This window comes from Physeter macrocephalus, chromosome 14 (genome assembly GCF_002837175.3).
Source record: "Physeter macrocephalus isolate SW-GA chromosome 14, ASM283717v5, whole genome shotgun sequence".
Lineage (NCBI taxonomy): Eukaryota > Metazoa > Chordata > Mammalia > Artiodactyla > Physeteridae > Physeter > Physeter macrocephalus.
Genome location: NC_041227.1, coordinates 91734208 through 91757209, shown reverse-complemented (window position 1 = coordinate 91757209; position 23002 = coordinate 91734208). Strand labels below are relative to the sequence as shown.

The 23002-nt window shown below is 39.0% G+C and overlaps 1 protein-coding gene across 1 annotated transcript; it reads left to right on the top strand.

Moving 5' to 3' along the window:
- Positions 1 to 1685: 1685 nt before the first annotated feature.
- ASPA (aspartoacylase) lies at positions 1686 to 22764 on the top strand. The gene is made up of 6 exons (XM_007125463.3): positions 1686 to 2068; positions 5422 to 5617; positions 7448 to 7541; positions 10291 to 10398; positions 17243 to 17352; positions 21358 to 22764. The coding sequence occupies exons 1-6, from the start codon at positions 1833 to 1835 to the stop codon at positions 21553 to 21555; spliced, it is 942 nt and encodes a 313-aa protein (XP_007125525.1). The 5' UTR covers positions 1686 to 1832; the 3' UTR covers positions 21556 to 22764.
- The last annotated feature ends 238 nt before the right edge of the window (positions 22765 to 23002 follow it).

Below are 23002 nucleotides of genomic sequence, written 5' to 3'. Positions count from 1 at the left end.
TTTGATTTTATTATTATGCTCTCTCTATCTCTGCATTATAATCTCTTAAAGGAAGAGCACAGGTATTGGGTCATTAAATATTTTGAAGCATTCACATTTTATATTTCCATCATGTGTTTGTTTGTAAGCTTGTTTGTTTCCTGAGTACATTGTAGTGACTGTTCATGAGAATTCAGAAAGAGCAAAATTAGAACTTTGGGGAAAGCCAAAAATAACAGGGAACACCCTTTTGTTCTGTGAAAAACACTGGACTTAGATTCAGCAAACCTAGATCTCAGGCCTAGTTTTCTCCTGGAAGCTCGGGAAATTTAACCAAGTTACTTAACCTCTTATTTCTCTACCTCTGCAATGGGGATGTCAATACCTAACCCATCCTATCTCATAAAGTGGATATGTGAATAAACTGAGGTAACATATGCAGAAAAACATTATAAATTGAACTACTCTGCAGTTGTAATGGATTACTCTTGTCGTAACCCTTTCAAACAATCTCCCATTACTAGCACATAGTGTTTTCAGTACTTGAACATGTTTGACTTTCTGGATGATTGAGCATGAAATCAAATCGGATTTGGCTCAGAGTCATTTCTGCAAAGGGATGTAATCATCTTAGTACAGTATTCTGGATAGTTTCCCCTAATAAGACCCCCTCTTGAGTAACACATTCCAGTGGAGAGTCTCTGTTTGCCAGTAAGTTAGGCTGTGTCCATATAAACTCATATAATCTGGTTTGTATATATAGCATGCCCCAAGACATTTTCAGGCATTACAAAGTTTTGAAAATTACTAACAGTTGTTTTTCCTTTAGTATTTGGGCAAAAAGTGAGGAAGATCCCTAAGCAAATCGACATAGAATTACTAATAACTTCATGAGAAAGAAATGAAAGCATGTTTCAAAGTAGCTTTTTAAGACCCAGTGATCATTGATTTGGTTTTTGCATCTCTGACCATGAAAAAGCATTCTGAAAGAAAGGATAGTGGTTCCAGAGGAGGTCTCTGAAGATCTGCCGTTGGCTGTTTATAGAGATGAAATTCAAATGCCCTCAGATGATAAAAAAGGGCCTGAACTCGTTTCAGAGAAGAAATGGTTTAAAGTGGAAACATAAATATTGAATAATAACAGGCATACTATAGACCTTTATTTTTTATATAAATATATATATATTTTTTAATTTGTTTTTGTTTTTTTGTGTGGTACGCAGGCCTCTCACTGTTGTGGCCTCTCCCGTTGCGGAGCACAGGCTCCCGACGCGCAGGCTCAGCGGCCATGGCTCACGGGCCCAGCCGCTCCGCGGCATGCGAGATCTTCCCAGACCGGGGCACGAACCCGTGTCCCCTGCGTCGGCAGGCGGCCTCTCAACCACTGCGCCACCAGGGAAGCCCTATTTTTTACATTTTTGAGGATAAGAAAAGTGTAATCTATTTTTACTACTACAAATAGTCATGAAAGCACCATTAGATGACATTCTAGCTGAAGAGAAAACAGAAGTTTTGCATTAGTGTGAGATGCTAATTTATTATTGCATTTCGGTCTACCGACCATTTGAGGGAGTTAGAAGTTAAACAGCTGTATCTCTAGTTGATCTCTGCATATTTTAATCCAAATATGGTAAAGGGCAGGGCTAAAGAAGGGAGTGTCCTTATAATAAACAGGGCTCAGAACTTGTAACAGAAAATTAAAATACCCTCCACTCAAGTTCTCGCGTGGTTAACTTTGCACTTTGGTTAAAGTCTCATTTAGATGTAAATTTCTAAACTTTGCTTACGAAATTAAGTTTTCTTTGATCTCCTCTCTTCTGAATTGCAGAAATCAGATAAAACTACTTGATAAAATGATTTCCTGTCACGCTGCTGAAGATCCTATTAAAAAGGTTGCTATCTTTGGAGGAACTCATGGGAATGAACTAACAGGAGTATTCCTAGTTAAGCACTGGCTGGAGAACGGCACTGAGATTCAGAGAACAGGGCTGGAAGTAAAACCATTTATTACCAACCCAAGAGCAGTGAAGGAGTGCACCAGATATATTGACTGTGACCTGAATCGAGTTTTTGGACCTGAAAATCTTGGGTAAGACTGTATATTGTGTTGTGTGTGTATGCATATGCACACGTGTGTGTATGTGTCTGAAAAGTAGTGTGTGTGAGAGCACATGTATATACGTTTGATATTCATGTTTGTACATAGAGTCGCTATTGTGAATAAGATCACTTTCACTTTTGTTATACGACATTATGAATTACTCAGTTCTCTAAACTGGGCATTCATGTGCTCTTTTATAAACTTTTATAACCATCAGACTGTTCTTAACTGATTTTGTTTTTAAATGTGTTCTATACAGACTGAGACAACAAATAACAAAGGTTTTTATTTTTAAGTCATATCTTTAAAGAAACAGATTTAATAGTCTTTTGCATTAAATGAATGTTTGGCCAGTATGCTTGGGTACATATTTGTTAGCTGTCTAGGTGATTTACTACTATGTGTTTTGCAACTATGTTTATGGTAGTGCAGAAAGTTCTAGTTAAGAAAAGTGCAATGTTTCAGTTAATATTTGTTTAATGAAAGAGTGAATAAATGTCTATCATCAGAAAACATTAGACCGCTCTGTGATCTGAGGAGTAGATGTACTACCTTCAGTAATGGATCACTAAGACCTGAATTTTCTGAATTAAAATTACAGCTGATGATACATTGCATACAGTGTATGCAATCATAACACTCTAGGTATGTCCTTATTATTTTTGCCTTTTTTTTACATCATTATAGCTACTACTGTAGATATATAGGCTTCTAAGCTTTTTACCACTTCTTTCTTTCATTTACATAAAAATATTAAATACCTACTCTTCATGGGGCACTGTGCCAGGTACTGTGGGAGTACAAAGCTATGTACAAAGTAGTTCCTGCTTTCAATGGGTTGGCAGACTACAAGCTAAGACATAAGTCATGCACAGGAACAACTAATGGAACACCACGTTATGTACTCATTTTCTATTCAATCCTAATTTGAGTTTAAAGAGTTACTTAATCTCATCACAGATCAAAAGATGGTTGCTACATTTATACAAATTTGCCTCACTTTATGGAATAAATTCTTCTGGGGCAATTATACATTAGCCATAGCTTGCATATCAGGCCATGTTCTAACTAACATAAATTTTAATTTCAAAAATGCTTTATCTTCATGACTGAGGTTATGTCAACACAATTAAGGTTTATCTATTCACCTAAAACAGCTATTAACTAACTCATATTACAAGTAAGGATTTCTTTTTTTTTTTTTTTTTTTTGCATCACACGGGCCTCTCGCTGCTGTGGCCTCTCCCGTTGCAGAGCACAGGCTCTGGACGCGCAGGCTCAGCGACCATGGCTCACGGGCCCAGCCGCTCCGCGGCATGTGGGCTCCTCCTGGACCGGGGCACAAACCCGTGTCCCCTGCATCGGCAGGTGGCCTCTCAACCACTGCGCCACCAGGGAAGCCCAGGATTTCTTGAAGAATAACTTTTAGTTGGCATGTTGACTTCCCAAATGACTCTGAGATGAATTAGAGTGAGTTTTCTTATTATGACCACTCAATAACATGCATTTCAATGAGAGTAGTCTCTTAAATTAAATTCACTTTCTACTTCTTGCATTTAACACTTAGCAGAGGCTAGACAGTTCTCTCTCAGGGTGGTTATGGAAACTCATGAAATAGATAAGTTAATTACCTTCTCTCATCTTCCCTCTCCCAAATTTTGCTGCTTTTCCTCTATTCGTCATCTCAGTGATGTCACGATTACCCACCAAATCACCTATGGAAATCATCTTAGAACCTTCCCCATTCTTCATCCCCTACGTCTAGTGGGTTACGAAGTCTCCCAATTATTCAAATATTGAATAGTTGTAGGTATTTTGCAAATCCAGTCTTCCTCACCATTTTTACTGCCTTAGTTTACTTGTTCTATAGGTAGTTAGAGTAGCGTCCTAAAGAATCTTTCTGCATCCAGTCTTACTCCAATCCTCCCTACCATGTATTGTCCATATGGCACTAGCCATGGGGATCATTCTAACATGCAAATCTTGTCATGTCTTTCCCCTGCTAAAAATTCTTCAAAAATCTCCTCTCCAGAATAGATTTAAGTAATTTAGTATATAGATGTCATTCCCTTTAGGATATTGCTCCTGCCTATTCTTTCAGCTTTATCCTTTGGGACTCTTCCCGTGGGACCTGGATTCCAGGCACAAGAACTCAAAGTGTCTATTATCTTTCAAGACTTCAAGCCTTGACCATGAGCAACTGGGTGGCTGTGGTGTGATTTACTCACATGGGGGAGAATGAGAAGCAAATCAGTTGGGGGAGGGGGAGAATTCATGAAGTTGCATGAATTAACTTTTAAAGTGCATATGTATCCTTTAGGAACTATGTCTGGTTGCATATAACAGATATCTGAAAACAGTGGCTTAAACAAATAAGGGTTTCTTTTTCACAAGTAATAAGTCCAGAGGTAGGCAGTCCAGGGCTGGTACAGTGGCTCAATGATATCATCAGTGCCACAGACTCCTCCTATTTTCCCAGTGCACTGGCCTTGATGTGCAGCTTTTGTCCCATAGTTGAAAAATGGCTGCTCCATTTTCTTGACTAATTTCCAGGCAAGAATTACCCAGGCGCAAACTGTAGGTCCTTTGAAGATACTAAGAAAAACAGTCAGAGAATGGAAATAAATGGAATTAGAGAGAAATGTGGTTGAATGCTTTAATGAGAAAAAATAAATTTGAATTATCATGTACATTAAGAAAAAAATGTATCCTAACCATTGGGGGTGGGGCAGGTAGAGACTCATTTGAGAATTCAATAAAAACTATCAACCGTCATCCCAGAAAATGCATGTATGCATATACCTGCAAATTTTTGTATTTTTGCAGGGTCTACAGACTCTTCTCTGTAAAGCTTGACCCTGAACCACTAGTGGTTCCTGGACTTCACTTAAGAATCCTTAATTAGATGATGTGAGCACCTAAGTTTGACTATTTTTGTGCACTAGAACTAGCTGTAGTGCAAAAAAAAAAGAAAAATAGGTTCATTTGATGGTCTAGTTCCATTATAGCCTAGTGCACTTAACTACTAAGAGACTGTTGATTAAATTAATGGAAGAATTTTGTTCAGGGTTGAAGTGAAATGATAAACTGAAATGTCCTTCTTGTGACCAGCCACATAAATGATTATTTGCAAGCATGTCAATGCAACATTACATGGAATCAAATGGAAGGAAAAAATGTGAATTTTCGATTATAAAGTTTTCAAATAAATTACCAATTCCTTCACAGATTTTTCATATTAAAGTTTTGGCAACTGGTTTCTTATATACTGTGTTCTTATTGTATATTTATGTTACCTTAGCCACAGATGTTGTTAATCTTTTTCTCTCTGCTAATAACAGCAAAAAAATATCAGAGGATTTGCCATATGAAGTGAGAAGGGCTCAAGAAATAAATCATTTATTTGGTCCAAAAGATAGTGAAGATTCCTATGACATTATTTTTGACCTTCACAACACTACTTCTAATATGGGGTGCACTCTTATTCTTGAAGACTCCAGGAATGACTTTTTAATTCAGATGTTTCATTATATTAAGGTAATGTCAATGTTATTAATTTACAAGTTAGCATAGGACCCATAATTTTAAGTCACTTATAGATGTGAAACAACCAGAAAAGGGTCAGGAGGGAGGGTCCAAGGGAAATGGGGGATTGGGAGGAGCACCAGAATAGAGGTACTAGTGACAGGCAGGAGAAAAGGAGAAGAAATGAGTAAAATAATAAATGCAATGCATAAAATACTAAAACATATGGACCATTGTGTCTATAAAATTTTAAATCTTTTATCAAGACAGCCACCAAATCATAGGCTATTTGGTAAAATTAATACCAAAATTTTAAATGGTATGGCTGAAATGGCTCAATTACCATTTTAGGAAGCTCAGAAAATGGTCATTTAATGTTGACTAAAGACCAACGATAAAAAGATTGGCTCTCTTTAGTCCTGCCCTTGTCTCCACTTGATTCAGATACCCTAATATACATCTGATCTTTCAGTACTTCATATAGCTAATCATTTTAAGGCTCAAAAATCTACAAGATGAAAAAATCAGCAATCCATTGCTATATCTAGAGAAAAACTGCTAGACAATAACAAACAAACAAAAACACAAATAATAGACTGTATGATTATTTTTATATAAAGGATAGCCTTCCTTCCAGAGAGCTGGTGTGAGCTAGTATGATTTAATGGAAAGAGTGTGACCCATATAGCCAGTGCCTGGGTTCAAATCCTGGCTTTCTCTCACTAACTTTCTCTCACAACTCCCAAAACCTTGCTTTCTTCATTTTATAAAATTGACATAATAACAATACTTACCCCATATGGCTGTTATAAGCCTTAAATGAGATAAAATATTTAATGCACTTAGCTGAATGCCTGGCAGATAGTAAAGATTAACTATTAGTTTTGTTTCCTTGAATTTTTTGGCGATGACTAAATAGTAGTACTGGTAAGAGATCATAATGTAGCTATTCTTTGTTACTGATTGAAGGGAGAGCTGAATACTTTGCTTACCAGGCACAGAAGCAGCATGTTATCAAAACTGAGAGGGTAGGGACTTCCCTAGTGGCGCAGTGGTTAAGAATCCGCCTGCCAATGCAGGGGACACGTGTTCGAGCCCTGGTCCGGGAAGATCCCACATGCTGCGGAGCAACTAAGCCCATGTGCCACAACTACTGAGCCTGAGCCCGTGAGCCACAACTCTTGAGCCCTTGTGCCACAACTACTGAAGCCCACGTGCCTAGAGCCCATGCTCTGCAACAAAAGAAGCCACCGCAATGAGAAGCCCGCGCACCGCAACGAAGAGTAGCCCCCGCTCACCACAACTAGAGAAAGCCCGCGCACAGCAACAAAGACCCAATGCAGCCAAATAAATAAATAAATAAATAATTTCTTTAAAAAAACAAAAAACTGAGAGGGCCGTCTTGAATTCTCATTCAGATAAGTGGAGGTAGGGAGAGTTACCCGAAATCTGTAGGGACCTGGCCCATAGGTGTAGAAAAAGAATTCTTTAAGAGACCAATACTAAGCTAAATTGTAAGTGTAACCAGTGGTGAAAACAAAAATAACCAAATCCATTCAGAAAAAGAATTTATTCGTATTCTTTGTTTATGGTTCTGGGGAATTGTTTAATGTACATTTTACCCAGAAAGCTATGTATAATCCAATTTTATATGTAATTCATTTATGTGCTTTCAAAGCTTTAATACCACCATCAGATTTTAGAGTGTGTTTTGTAAAGCTGTCTTACTAATCTTAGTTGATGAAGTGAAACATATTGAAGGCATTATTGACTCTCTATTAGCAAAGAGAACAAGGCATATGGTCTTTACGTAATAAGAAAAATGTTTTAAATTCTTTTCAGACTTCTTTGGCTCCATTACCCTGCTATGTTTACCTAACTGAGCATCCTTCCCTCAGATATGCAACCACTCGTTCTATAGCCAAGTATCCTGTTGGTAAGTCATATTTCCCACTGTCACAACTAAACAAAATATGTCTGAGATGAAACTCTGAGAAAATTAATTTAAAGACTATTTATAGCTACTTTGCTTATCATTATGGCTTATAATTGCCAAGTAATAAGCAAACTATCTGCAAGCAGTCTCTAACTATATCAGATTTCCTCAATTTCATTGAGCAGCTTTCTACATTCCAGGAAAAAACAGTGAGCTGAGGGAATTTGAATCTTTTATAATGGACAGTAAGCAGCCTGCCTTTGGCTTAAGGAAGACACCATCCCTATCTTCCAAGACTATTTACTATACAAACATTCTTTAAAAAAATAATCTGGAGCCAAGGCAGTCAGTATCTTGCTGGCAAAATGTGCAGAAATACTAAAGACCCATGGAAAATTCTCTCCCAACATCCCTCTTAGCACCTGCTTTGCAGTAGAGTCTCTGATAACCTGTGTTCGTTATCCATTCACTTGTTTGCCCTGTCAGTTACTGGGCTGTGAATTCATCTTTACCTTCTGGTAACTTCCAACATGCAGGTTTGCACTCTCATACACCCTCCCAGACAGACAGTCTCTTTTGCTATATTCCATTCTCTTTCCTGAGTGACCTATTAGCATAATTGTTTTCAGACCACAGTCTAATCATTAAAATTGCTGTCACAACTTAAAATCTTTTTTGTCAGATCTCAGGTGGTTTAAATAAGAGAAATTTAATTTAAAAACAAGTTGTCAAACAATAGAAGCAAATTTAAAGTTATCTTGGTTATTCAATTATTGATAATTTTGGTGCATAATCAAGGGATCAGTTGAGGCAAGCTAAATAGCCAAGTATAGGTAATTATTTGAAACAAACCAAATGCTTGACGATAATGGATAAAGTTCCTTTTTCTCTGTGACACCATATAAAGCATAGGATTTCCAAGTCTTGAGAGAGCAATCTTGGTCTATTACATTTATGGGGCAATGCTGCTCTTAGGTAGAACAAATATCTACTGATATGTTTGGCTCTTAAAAAGAGAGCCAAATCTTTCAAAGGTTTCAATATGGGGGAGTATTAAGATCATCATAAGTAATTAGAAATATTATATGTTCTCCTTTCAACTTTACTATTTTATTTGGAATATTTTTTACATCATCCAGTCACTGGGGGGAAAAACACTTTAAGATCAGAGAGACACTCTCTCCAGCTCAATGTTTTATAATACTCCTATGACTTTAGGTGCCACAAGATGTTCATTGTAATTTCAAGCATCATATGCCAACATGACAGTATCTAGTGGAAGAAAGGAGACTCTCAGGAACTCCCCTGCAGACCTTCCGTTATGGCCAGTTGTTCAGAACTGGGTCACATATCCATTCTTAAATTAATTACTAGGGTTAATGAGATTAATATGATTGACTAAAACTATTCTACATTTACCCCTGAGTTGGATACCCCAACCAAAATCAGGACTCTGTCAGCAAGGAGTAAGACAGAATGAATTTTGGGTAGGCAACCAACAATGTCTTCTACAGTACACATACAGACATATCTATGAACACATTTTCACATATTTGTACAAATCATTTATGTACTGATGCATACCTTAACCACACTTATATCATATACTTAAGTATATCCAGGAAAGCTAAGCACGGAAATGAAAATGAAGATAAAAGAGAATACAGTAAGATTTTGTGAACTGAGAAATAGCAGAAGTGGATGAAAATAGAATAGGTGGAAAAGAATGCTATACTTGGTAAATGGTTTTATAAATGGATAAGATGATGATTGGAGTGATAACAGTGTGGGAGACTTGGACAGGAAGGAAGGGACTAGATAAGTGGTTTAGAGAAAGAGTATTTTGTAGGTTTATGGATGGATGCTTGACAGCCACAGGAAATAGACCTGATAGTACAGGCAGAATTTTATTGGAGTGAGAAGAAATGAATACAAATTTTTTCTACAGAAAATTAAAACCATTGCACTATCATGTTGGGATGGGTTGTTATATTAAGGGCAAGAATGTTGCTCAAGGGTCACATAGATTGTCATTTGACTTAAATCCATGGCTCATTTAGTCTAGATTTCTATTACTAAATATTATAGATGTGTTTTCTCCTACAAGCTAAATGTTAGGTCCGTGACAGCTTCTCTTTGTGGCCACTTATTATTTTGTCAGTATAAATTTGTCTACTCCTTTTACTGTATTATTACTTTTTAATATTTTGACAATATTGAAGGAAATTTAAAGAAAAGAGACCCCAAAACCTTGCTACTATAACACAACTCTTTTATTTTTTTCCATGTTCTCTCCCAGTCTTTATTTGATATGCATATAACTTGTACATGTAAATGTTCTGCTTTATTTTTTGCCTAACATTAGGTCTCAAATATTTTCCATGATGCTGCACGGTCTACCTCTTTAATCATTTTTTTTTTTTTTTCTTTTTTTTTTTTTTTTTTTTTTTTGTGGTATGCGGGCCTCCCTCCATTGCGGCCTCTCCCGTTGCGGAGCACAGGCTCCGGACGCGCAGGCTCAGCAGCCATGGCCCACGGGCCCAGCCCCTCCGCGGCATGTGGGATCCTCCCAGACCGGGGCGCGAACCCGGTTCCCCTGCTTCGGCAGGCGGACGCGCAACCACTGCGCCACCAGGGAAGCCCCTTTAATCATTTTTAATGATGGGATTCTAGATCTTGATGTATGAGAATGCTCGATCTTATATTCTAATACTTATATAAGTGTGACTATCTCCCCTTCTGTACCTAGGTATAGAAGTTGGTCCCCAGCCTCAAGGGGTTCTGAGAGCTGATATTCTGGATCAAATGAGAAAAATGATTAAACATGCTCTTGATTTTATACATAATTTCAATGAAGGTAAGTAGTAGGCAGAAATTGTTTCTTTAATTGTTAGCTTGTGTGTGTAAATAAATCAGAGAAGGAAGATGAGATGGAGTACACATAATGACTTAACCACTAAACATTGAAATAGCAATGGAACCTAGGTTAAATTTGCCATGTTTGTGACACTAGTTGCTTTTTAAAAAATTTAATCACTTCAGCCATTCGTCAATGACCAGTGTAGACACATTCAAGAAAAGCAGCTACCAAATAAAGCTCCCCAAATGAAATCCTCATTTTCCTATTAATCTCCATTTTTTAAAGCAAAGGAATACAAATGTCCAATAAACAGATGAAAAGATGTCCAATATCACTAGTAATCAAAAAGTGCAAATTAAAATGCAAAACCATTTTCTCCCATTAGACTGGGAAAATAAAATCTGATAATATTAAGTGTTGGTAAGGGTGTAGGAAAAGGAGACACTCTCCTTCCCTGCTGGTATAAATTAGTAAAGACACTTAGAGGATAATTTTACAGTAACCACTTTCTAATATGCACAAATCCTATGACCCAGCAATTCCACATCTCAAAGAAACACAAACACATGCACACCTACATGCAACATACAAGGGTGGTTACTAAAGCATTGTTTGTAAAGCAAAACAATGGAAATGACCTGAATATCCATCAGTTGGTTAGTTAAATAAAATAGCATGGAAAGATCTTCAAACTACATTGTTAATTGAAAGAAAGCAAGTTGCAGACCAAAACATGCAATATACCAATTTGCTTCAAAATAATAATAATAAACACTTGCTAGAATACACATAAATATATATGTTAGTACATAGGAACAGTTCTAGAAGAAAACATATCAAACTGATAACAGCAATTACTGGGGAGAGGAGGGGAAAACCAGGTTAATTTTGTTTTAATTGTGTTCAGGAAGAATGATGTATTCATGTATTATTTGTGCAATTACAAAACAGATGGGGCTGGTGGTGAGATGGGTATATGGATCTCTATGTACTATCTGCTCATTTATTTGGTAAACCTAAAACTGCAGCAGAAAAAATAATGAAATCTATTAATTATTTTAAAAATAACTTAAAAAATTTTAAGAATTATAATAAAAGTAAAATCAAAGAGGCATCTTATGTAAATAATTATTCATACAGGCAGAACTGAAATTATTGTTGAGGAATGGGCCATTACAGTGACAGAGCTGGTGAATAGTTCAGTGCCTGTGGGGAGTATAATCCCTTAACCTGTTTGTGCACCCTACTGTGATCACAGGAATTTCTTCTGTGCTTGGGAATCCTTTGACTCCAAAGTCACAAAGACTGAAAATCAGCATTCTACCACCTTTGTCTGAGGACAGGTTCTATACCGTCTAGTGGACCTGGTGTTGGGAAGGTCATCACTTATTCACAAGAAACTGTTCAAATAGTGAGTGTGAGACTATGACGCTAAGAAACAATGCACCCAGGTAGAAGGCCACAAATCTGACTGAAAAAAAACATGGTTTTCAAATCATGATCCATAGATTCCTGCCACAAGGTGGGGATTTAGTAGCTGTCCTAGTAGCTCCGGGACAGCCACCCCACCTCTGCTTCAATCAGAGCAGTTCTATCTGTTTTATCCTTGTAACATTTCATTTAACCAAAGGGTTCTGCAATTCAAAATTTTAAAACCATTATTAATTTAGACCCTCCAGTTTGACGGATTTTTAACTAACATGGAAAGAGCACCATTATCCAAAGATCGCTGGCAAAAGGATCATAACCGTCTGAAGAAAAGTCTCTAGAAATGTATAGAAGAGCTCCATTTTTGGCTCTGTGCTACTCAAAATTATTATTAGTGACTTGGATAAGGGCATAAGTGACATGCTTATATAAGTGGTAAGTGACAGGAAGCTATCAGGAAAATATCTGGGTTCAAAAGATGGATCCAAAAAGTTCTGACAATATTTAACAATAATCTAAACCAAATGTTTAAGGTTAAATACATCAGGAACAAAATTTTACTTTCATGATAAAAAATCCCAGAATGAGGGAGGTGATAGTCTCTTTTCTGCTTGGATAAACAACATTTGGAGACCTCTGAATAAATTTCAAGTTCATATTTCAGGAGAAACATCTGTAAAGTAAGGTTGGCCAGCGAGGTAGTTGAGCATGTTGAAGAGTTTGAAAAGCGTAATAGGAATGATCCCAAAGACGCACAAAGAGCTTCAGCTTACAAAGTACCTTCACACGTCTCCTCGTGTATGTGACAGTATGAGTGGAGACTGATAGAATCAAAAATACTTAGAATGGCAAAAAGAAGTCTTAAGGCCAATTTTATTTCAGAGTTTCAGAAGTGTTATATTGGAAAGGAATTAGACATGTTTTCTATGACTCAGAGGCCAGAATAGAAACGGTGGGTTAGTGTCACCTAAAGACAGAAATTTCTGGGACTTCCCTGGAGGTCCTGCAGTTAAGACTCCGCGCTCCCAAGGCAGGGGGCCCAGGTTCGATCCCTGGTCAGGGAACTAGGTCCTGCATGCCTCAACTAAAAAAAAAAAATCCCGCGTGCTGCAACTAAGACCTGGCGCAGCCAAATAAATAAATATTAAGAAGAAAAAAGGAAAAAAGAAAGCGAGAAAGAAATTTCTAATTAACGAAGCTGACCAACCATAGAACAGACCACACTTTGTGAGGCTGTTTAAGCAGGAACAAGATGACCACTTGGTCAGAAAGTATGGAGAATATTCAAGCATCGATGAAACTTAGGCATTTGAGACTCCTTCTAGCTCTGAGATTCTAAGTAGCAAAAACATGCTCCTTTGTGTTCTACCACGTTCTCCTTTCCTCCCAATGGACCTTCTGGTTTAAAGGTATGACATCTGATGTTTCCATCTTCATCTTGGAAGGTGTGGTAAATTCTAAAAATGGCCACAAATTCTTCCCTTCCCTGCTTCCATGTCCTATCAAGAGATGGAGTCTGTTTTCCCACCACCTGAATCTGGCTTGGCCATGTGACATGTTTTGTGCCACAGAAGAGGTTTGAAAAGAACTTGAACATCAGGGCTTGCTCTCTTGCTGACCTTGGGAACCTTGCACTGTCATTATGTGAATCAGTCCACCCTAGCCTTCTGGATAATGAGAGACTGTGAGGCTGAGAACTGAGACACCCCAGCCAATAGTCCTGCAGCTCCGGCTGACAGCCTGTCAAATGCCAGATATGAGAGTAAAGCCATCTTAGATCATCCAGCCTCCTGCTGACCTGCCATCTCACACAAATGCATGAGCAAGCCAATTAGAAATCAGCCAGTCCAGCCTAGACCAGAGGAACGGGCCAACCAACTCACAGAGTCATGAGCTAAATTAGAAGGTTGTTGTTTTATGCCACTAAGCTCTGGCATAGTGTGTTATGCAGCAAAAGCTAACTGATACAGAAGTCATCGCAGGGTATCTGCATTCCAACCCTGGCTGCACTTTCTGCGCCAAGGGGAAAGGAAGATTTTTCTTTGGATTGCAACCATAGCACACTATGGGCTCTACGTTGGATGAAAGTTCATCCTGTTTATTAAGAGTTTGCCTGGTATAAATGTAAACTACTCCTTTTCCAAGTTTCTGGGCATTGGATTGTTTAATGCTGCGTCTTTGTAAGTTGGACTCCACTGTTGGCAGACTGCCTGCATCCCAATATCTCACTGCTCAGGAGCTACCCAAATGTTTAGCATACTTAGTTAAGAGAAGGAGCACGGTGAGGAAGTCATCTAACCAGCTGAACGTCCTCCTGAAGTTATGCGGTCACAGAATATCAGAGCTGGAAGAGTCCTCCAAGGTAAACTAATGTGAAACCTTCATTTGAGAGGTAAAGAAAGTGAGCTTCGAGAAGTTCAGTGTCTTGCTCAAGTTTACACAGCTAGGAGACTGGAGCCTGGGTATCATGACTCCCAGTCCTGGCCTCTTTCTCTCCCACACTGGCTTTTTAAGTTCTGTTTTCTACCTCTGCCCTACCTCAGTGTACTTGTGGACAGTGTGTCGGTAGGAATAATTTGAGAACATCTTTTGGTTTAGTGTTGTTTGTGAACATCCTTAACTAAAATTTTATGGAACCATATAAGACCCCAAATAGCCAAAGCAATCTTTAGAAAGAGGAACAAAGCTGGAGGCATCACATTCCCTAAATTCACACCATATTACAAAGCTGTAGTAATTAAACCATATAATATTGGCATAAAAGCAGACACACAGATCAATGAAACAGAATAGAGGGCCCAGAAATAAACCCATGTATATATGGTCATTTAATTCACAACAAAGGAACAAAGAATATACAATGGGGAAAGGACAGTCTCTTCAATAAATGGTGTTGGGAAAATTGGACAGCCACATGCAAAAGAATGAAACTCAACCACTATCTTAACCACCATACACAAAAATTAACTTAACATGGATTAAAGACTTGAACATAAGAATTGAAACTATAAAACTTATAGAAGAAAACATAGGCAATGAGCTCCTTGAAATAGGTCTTGGTGATTTTTTGAATCTGACACCAAAAGCAGAAGCAACAAAGGCAAAAATAAACAAGTGGGACTATGTCAAATTAAAAAGCTTCTGCACAGCAAAGGAACCCATCAACAAAATGAAAATGCAATCTACTGAATAGGAGAAAATATTTGCAAATCATATATCTGATAAGGGAGTACTATCCAAAATATGTGAAGAACTCATACAACTCAATAGCAAAAAAAAAAAAAAGTGTGTTTTAAAAATGGGCAGAGGGCTTCCCTGGTGGCGCAGTGGTTGCGCGTCCGCCTGCCGATGCAGGGGAACCGGGTTCGCGCCCCGGTCTGGGAGGATCCCACGTGCCGCGGAGCGGCTGGGCCCGTGAGCCATGGCCGCTGAGCCTGCGCGTCCGGAGCCTGTGCTCCGCGACGGGAGAGGCCACAACAGAGGGAGGCCCGCATACCACAAAAAAAAAAAAAAAAATGGGCAGAAGATTTGAATAGACATTTTTCTAAAGAAGACATGCAGATGGCTGACAGATACATGAAAAAATGCTTTACATCATTAATCTTCAGGGAAATTAAAATCAAAACTATAATGAGGTATCCCCTCACACCTTTTAGAATGGCTGTTATCAAAAAAATAAGAAATAACAAGTTTTGTTGAAGATGTAGAGAAAAGGGAACACTTGTGCACTGTTGGTGGGAATCTAAGGTGGTGCAGCCACTATGGAAAGCAGCATAAAGGTTCTGTAAAAAATTAAAAATAGGACTACCATATGATCTAGCAATTCCACTTCGGGGTATTTATCCAAAGAAAATGAAAACACTAATTCGAAAAGCTATAGGCACCTCTGTGTTCATTGCAGCATCATTTACAATAGCCAAGGTATGGAAACAAGCTGGGTCCATCAGTGGAAGAATGGATGAAGAAATTGTGGTATCCATATACAATGGAATATTATTTAGCCATAAAAAAGAACGAAGTCTCGCTATTTGTGACAGCATGGATGGACCTCGAGGACATTATGCTGAATGAATAAGTCAAGCAGAGAAGGACAATTACCATATGATCTCTCTTATATGTCAAATCTAAAAATGAATAAATAAAAATTTAAAACCAAGCTCGTAGATACAGAAAACAAATTGGGGGTTGCCTTAAAGCAGAAACAGGCAGGGATGGGAGAAATGGATGAACTGTCTGGGGGGGTTTTTAGTTTAAATAAATTGAATTTTTTTAAAGCCACTCTAACCTATTAGACAGCCTGGAAGTTTCATTTTTCAAGAACAGTGTAACCATGAAAAACTCAGTAAGACACAGAGAAATCCAATAAATAGAAGAAACAAAGAAATCAAAGAAAATAAGAAATCGAGTGTTGGACTATTTGGTGTATTGGATTGGTTGAGGATTATGAAACCTAAACTTCTTATTGTTAATAGAAAGGGTACAAGTCCTTTATAATATATTGTCCACTTACTCCATAGGCCAAGAAAGTTAAAGGCCTCGGGGACCTGAGATCATTAGTCTTAGAGCCAACACTCAGCATTTTGGTAATGCTGGCAATAATGAAATAAGATAACACTAGAGCAAGAGCTGTTATGGCCAATGACATGTGCCTCTAGGGTGGCTTTTTCAGCTTTAGGTTAGGACATTCAAGCACCAGAAAGAAGATCCTGTACAGTGTCTCAGTGTTAGTGGTGGCAGAGCAGCTCTCTGCCTGAAGCTGTGCAAGCCTGTGGCATTTTTCTTAATAGCCCCAAGTTGGAAACGTGCAAGATGTATATAAACCGTAGAAAGAATAAATAAATTATGGCATTAGCTCACAGTGGAATACTATACTGCAAGTAAAATGAACAATAGCTACACACCACAATATGGACGAATCTTCCCCATAGGTTGATCTCAAGAAGACAGACATAAGATGCATATATTGATTGATTATATTTGTAAGATATTCAGAAGTAGGCAAACCTGAACTATATTTTGTGGGATTCATGCATATGGGTGGTGAAGCTATAAAGTAAAGCAAGTGAGTCATTACCAAAATTAGTGGTTACTGCTCAAATGGGAAGGCGATGGGATTATGATGGGAAAGACTCATGCAGGGGATGCTGGTATGCAGGCAATGTTCTTGTCCTGGGTGGTGGTTACATGGCTAATCACTTTACAGTTCATTAAACTATATATTTATGTTTTATGTACTTTCTGAGTGTTGTACTTCACAATAAAATGGTTTAAAAGCAAGAAAATAGTGTGTTCTCCCTGTAACTGTCTGTCTTCAGTTTTTGGTTGTTGTTCTTCTGCCTTCTTTAAAGTATCAACTTCCCTTTTTTCAGGAGATTTTGTTAGTTGCTATTTATACATATTGTTTTTGCCATAGGAAAAGAATTTCCTCCCTGTGCTATTGAAGTCTATAAAATAATGGAGAAAGTTGATTATCCTAGGAATGAAAGTGGAGAAATTGCTGCTCTTATCCACCCTAAACTGCAGGTAACATTCACTATTTCTTTTAAATGTTGAAAATAATGATGCCCTACCTTTGAGTAGAACTTTACAGTCCATAAAGCATTTTACATGCATTAGCTCATTTGGTGTTCTCAAAAACACTGCAGTCCAAGGTATTCAGACCGTCACTCAGTGAATATTTACTGAGTAAATCCGTTGCTGGCTCTGGGGGTACATCAGTGAACATGGTTTATATTCTTGTGGAATTTATAGTCTAGATATACTAAAGTCACCAGATGCTATAACTGAATATTGAGGTGGGGATGGGGGTCAGAGAATGTGAAATTCCTGTTCAGGTGCAATGGGTAAGAATTATTATATCTATTTTAATATAAGAAAACAGAGGCTCAAAAATTAGATCCTTCCCATAGTCCTATAGTTATTGATGACAGATCCAGAACAAATGTTCTTTGCAGTTGACCACATTGCTACCACCTCCCTGTGATCACTACTGTATAAGTTAGAGCAAAACAATCAGAGTCTTTCTTTGGAATGCCGCCTTTTCCTGACTCCTCAAAACCCCAATATCTGCTCCTTGTGTGGTTTGATCAATAATGGCATAGTGAAGGGGAAGAAAAGGCTCTTAGGAAAGTATAGGAGGTTTAAAACTGGAAAACGCAGAGATAAAAGCAGAGAAGAGCAAAGATTCCAAAACACTAAAACATCCATCTCCATGCACAATCTCAGACCTCAGAAATGTGGAAGTGATCCAATGGGTTGTCTAGTCTGGTGCATTCAACCCTAGATGCACATTGCCTAGAGAGCCTTTTAAAAAATAACAATGCCGGGCCCCCACTCTGGGATAATCTGATCTTATTGGCGTGGGTAATTAGGGTGGAAAACCACTGATCCAGTTCAGACTCCTGTTTAATGACCCTAATGATAGTTATTCAGACTTACAACTTAATAAAGTAGCCTGCCCAAAAATACAGACTCGTGGAGCAAATCCAGCTTTGTGCCTTAGTGGGATCCGTCCGGGTGGAAACTTGAAGAAGGAGCCTTAGGCAGTGTTTTAAAGGGCAGAAAGATAAAGACTGGGGGAGAGAAAAGAGGAAAGCACTACAGGTAACAAAAATTGCACGTACAAGAAACAGAGGCCAGGGCTTCCCTGGTGGCGCAGTGGTTGAGAGTCCGCCTGCCGATGTAGGGGACACGGGTTCGTGTCCCCGTCCGGGAAGATCCCACATGCCGCCGCGGAGCAGCTGGGCCCGTGAGCCATGGCCGCTGAGCCTGCGCGTCCGGAGCCTGTGCTCTGCAACGGGAGAGGCCACAACAATGAGAGGCCCGCATACCGCAAAAAAAAAAAAAAGAAAAGAAACAGAGGCCAAAGTGATGATGTCACAACCGGCTACAACACAGGATTTTTTAAAAATTTTTATTGGAGTATAGTTGCTTTACAATGTTGTTAGTTGCTACTGTATAACAAAGTGAATCAGCTATACGTATACACATATTCCCTCTTTTTTGGATTTCCTTCCCATTTATGTCACCGCAGAGCACTGAGTAGAGTTCCCTGTGCTATACAGTAGGTTCTCATTAGTTATCTATTTAATACATAGTATCAATAGTTACAAATGTAAGTTTTACATTCCTCAAGGACATCCATGAAAAATGCAAAAATCATCCTGGGGAGGCAGAGAGGTAAGATGAATGGGATCAGTAATAAACAGGGCTAGTTGTAGGTCTTGAAAGTCAGGAAGGATAATTTTGATTTGGTAGACAATAAGGAATGGCTCAGTATTCTACAGGAGGGATTGATTATTTCAATAAATATACTTGAAGGACTTCTTAGCTTGTTCTGGGCCCTGAGATTCAAGAGAGGGTCTCTCATAGAGCTTCCATACTAGTAAGGGGAGAACAGACCATGAATAAGTAAACAATACATCAACCACATGATTTCAAATTGTAATAAGTGCTATAAAAGAAATAAACAGAATAATATAGGAGCAGTTAACAAAGGGTTCCTACTAGATGGAGTGGTCAGAAAGAGCCATCTCTGATATGAGGGCCTTGAAGCTGGAACCTGGAAGATGAGAAGTCAGCCATGTGGAAAACAAGCGCAAAGGCTCTGAGGCTGGAGCAAACTTGCAGTGTTTGAGGAACGGCAAGAAGACCAGTGTCAACGGAGAGTAGGGAGTGAACAGAGACCCTGGTGCCAGAGACTCAGGCAGGCACCTGGTTATGAGTCCAGATTTTATGCTAAAAGTGATGGTTCTTAATCAGGGGTGCTCACTAGAATTCTCCAGGTTCCCCACTCCCACCCCCAAATGCTTGGAGCCTATCACAAAAGCACTAATACAGTGCTTCTCAAACTCCGGCCACATGAGAATCACCTTGGGAACTTTTAAAAATCCTCATTCTCCGGTCCAGGGATTCTGGTTTAATTTATCAGGGTGGAGACAAGAAGTCAATTAGGTTCACCAGGCGATTTTCACGTGGCTCAGGTTTGGGTAGCACTGCCCATGGGAATCTCTGCAGGTGGGGCTAGCAGACAGTGGGGAGGTGTTGAAGAAACCCTGTCAGTCGTTCTGGGGTACACCTCTGACTGAAAACCAGTGGTCTGGAGCAGTAGTTCTCAGCCACTCTGTCCTGTAGAACCACCTGGGGCTTTAAAAAAAATACAAACAGTGAATTATAAATGAGCAGCATGAGGGAATTGGAGGAGGTGTGTGATGGAATTATGCTTCTTGATTACATGCTTATATGACTCTGTGCTATACATTTGTCAAAACTCATAGAATCATACCCCAAAATGGTTGGATTTATTTTACTGTATGTAAATTTAGAAAATAGCGATGCCTGAGCCCCACTCTTGAGATTCCCATTTGATGTATCTGAGATGGGGCCAGCCTTTATTCATCTATATTTTTCAAACATCCCAGGTAATTGTAACGTGCAGCCAGGGTTCAGAAAATTGCTGTGGTGCAACGCTTCTCAAACCTAAATGTTGCACCTGTGAACCTCTGGGGATTTGTTAGCAGGAAGATTTTGACTTAGTAGGTCTGCGGTGGGGAATCAAATTCTGCTTTTCTGACAAACTCTCAGGTGGTGCTGCTCTGCTGCTGGGAGCTGTTAGAAACACAGAATCTCAGACCCCCACCCCAGACCTATAGAATCAGAATCCGCCCTTCAACAAGATCCCTATGTGATTTGCAAGCATAGCAAAGTTTGAGGAGAACTGCTCTAGGGTTCCTATGGGGTGCCAGCGCTGGTGTTTGAGGGCTCACAGGTCCAAACCCTGGTGGGGACCTCTCAAACGATTCAGTTGTTATCCTAATGTGGGGACACGTATGGGTAATATCTACGTCGTCTTAGAGTTTTCCCAGCCCACACCCCACTTCCTCCCACCAGTTCCCACCAGTATAGAACCTCCTAGCATGCAGGCACAACGTCACTCATTTTTTATCCCCAGCAGTAGAATGTCTTATACACAGAAGGCTCTTAATGGATATTTCCTAAATTTTGCTGAGCAGAATTTAACTTCAGGTAGCAAGAGTTAGAATATGCCCCTGAGGAGACGTGCATTTAGTTTTGCCTTTTGATATTATAAATCTCTTTGGCAATATTCAAGGCAAACTTGATATTGAAGCAAACTGTAATCACATGTGTCAGTTATAAAAATAAAAAGGGGAACTCTTAAAACCGCTGCCAAAATTAACTGCTCAGTCTCAGTTTAGTCAGATAACTCATATGCCTTTACACGATCTCTTTTAAAAGAAGACAATGCTGTCATTTTAGTTGTCTAGAGCCTGACATAAAATTCTTTTTAACTTATTTTTTATTATTATTTTTTATTATTATTATTATTTTTTTAAATTTATGTTTTATTCAAGTATAGTTGATTTACAATGTTGTGTTACTTTCTGGTGTACAGAAAAGTGATTCAGTTATACATATATGTGTTCTTTTTCATATTCTTTTCCATTATACAATTTGTAAAGTAGGCGGAAAATCTAATGTAATTTATGTATTCTAATTGTTTCCTGAGAGGATCAAGACTGGAAACCATTGCACCCTGGGGATCCTGTGTTTTTAACTCTTGATGGAAAGACTATTCCATTGGGTGGAGACCATACCGTGTACCCAGTGTTTGTAAACGAGGCTGCATATTATGAAAAGAAAGAAGCTTTCGCAAAGACAGCTAAACTAACACTCAATGGGAAAAGTATTCGCTCCTCTTTACAGTAGAAATCACTTCTAGCTCACTTGTTATAGAGTACGTTGAAAAATTCTACTAGTTCGTAAGCTCCTGAAGAGCAGGATTGTGCCTTATTCATTTCCACAGCACCTAGCCCAGTGCCTTGCACGCAATGGACATTCAGGTAAATTTCTTGAATGAGTGAATACATTAATGAATACCTTTTATAGATATCGTACTTTATGTATGTAACTTATTCAAAGAAGCACATTTCTTATTTCTGTATAGCTTTTTATACCTTATACTTTGATAGCTTAACATTCTTAGTAAACAGCCTTTGAATTTAAATTTTAACATTGAAATAGATACTATATACAAAAAAAATAACTTGAGCATATAATTAAATGTTGTATGTTTTCAAGCAATATAAAAATGCTACTAGAGGGCTTCCCTGGTGGCGCAGTGGTTGCGCGTCCGCCTGCCGATGCAGGGGAACCGGGTTCGCGCCCCGGTCTGGGAGGATCCCACATGCCGCGGAGCGGCTGGGCCCGTGAGCCATGGCCGCTGAGCCTGCGCGTCCGGAGCCTGTGCTCCGCAACGGGAGAGGCCACAGCAGAGGGAGGCCCGCATACCACAAAAAAAAAAAAAAAAAAAAGTGCTACTAGAAACTAATGGTATTTTAAATTTTTTCACATTTGAATTAATGATAAAGTATTAAGGATCCAGTCTATCAACTTTAGCAGTAGTTGTGTTATCTGTAGATTTTTAAATGCTCTTTTGAAGATGAAATGTGAACAAGAAATGAGGGCTGATTGTAAAGGTGACATTATGAATAAATCAAGAAACTCTGAATGGTCCTTTGTCCACTGACAGTCACCACACAAAGCATCACAAAGTATCACTTCTCTGGCATGCCCACTCGTTCTGCGCTGACCTCAGGGAGTGAAGAACCTCCTTCAGACCTCTCACACGCCCCGCTAGAAGCTCACGTTCCTTCACAACTTGGGAGGCATGTTGCTCCCAGCCCTCCCTTCTTACTTTGAAAGAACACTCTTGCCCTTCTTCCCAACCAACGTGTAAGGAAGTCTTTGGGCTCCAGTAGCATAGGTAGTAAAGGCAGAAAGAGCAGAGGGCAGTGGACACTAGTGGAAATGTGACCCAAAGCCATCTCTGGTTCACAAATGCATTCTTTTAAGACATTCCTTCCTGGCCTAAATGCCCAAGTCCCTCACTCCCAGGATTCTTCTCCTCAAAGTTCCTCGGGCTAAAACGCTACCTCTCTCCCACTCCAATCCCTGCAGTAGCCTCCCCTCCCTCCTCATGGCAGCCAAGTAAAGAACATTTTATCCCATGATTTGGACCCCAAGGAACCCAAGTTTACGGTTTCAAATATATTTACAAAATCACACTAACATTTTCTGTAATGTATATATGTCTCTCTATATATAGACAGTTCCATTCTTGCAAAGCAAATTCCATTAAGCCAATTTCATTCCA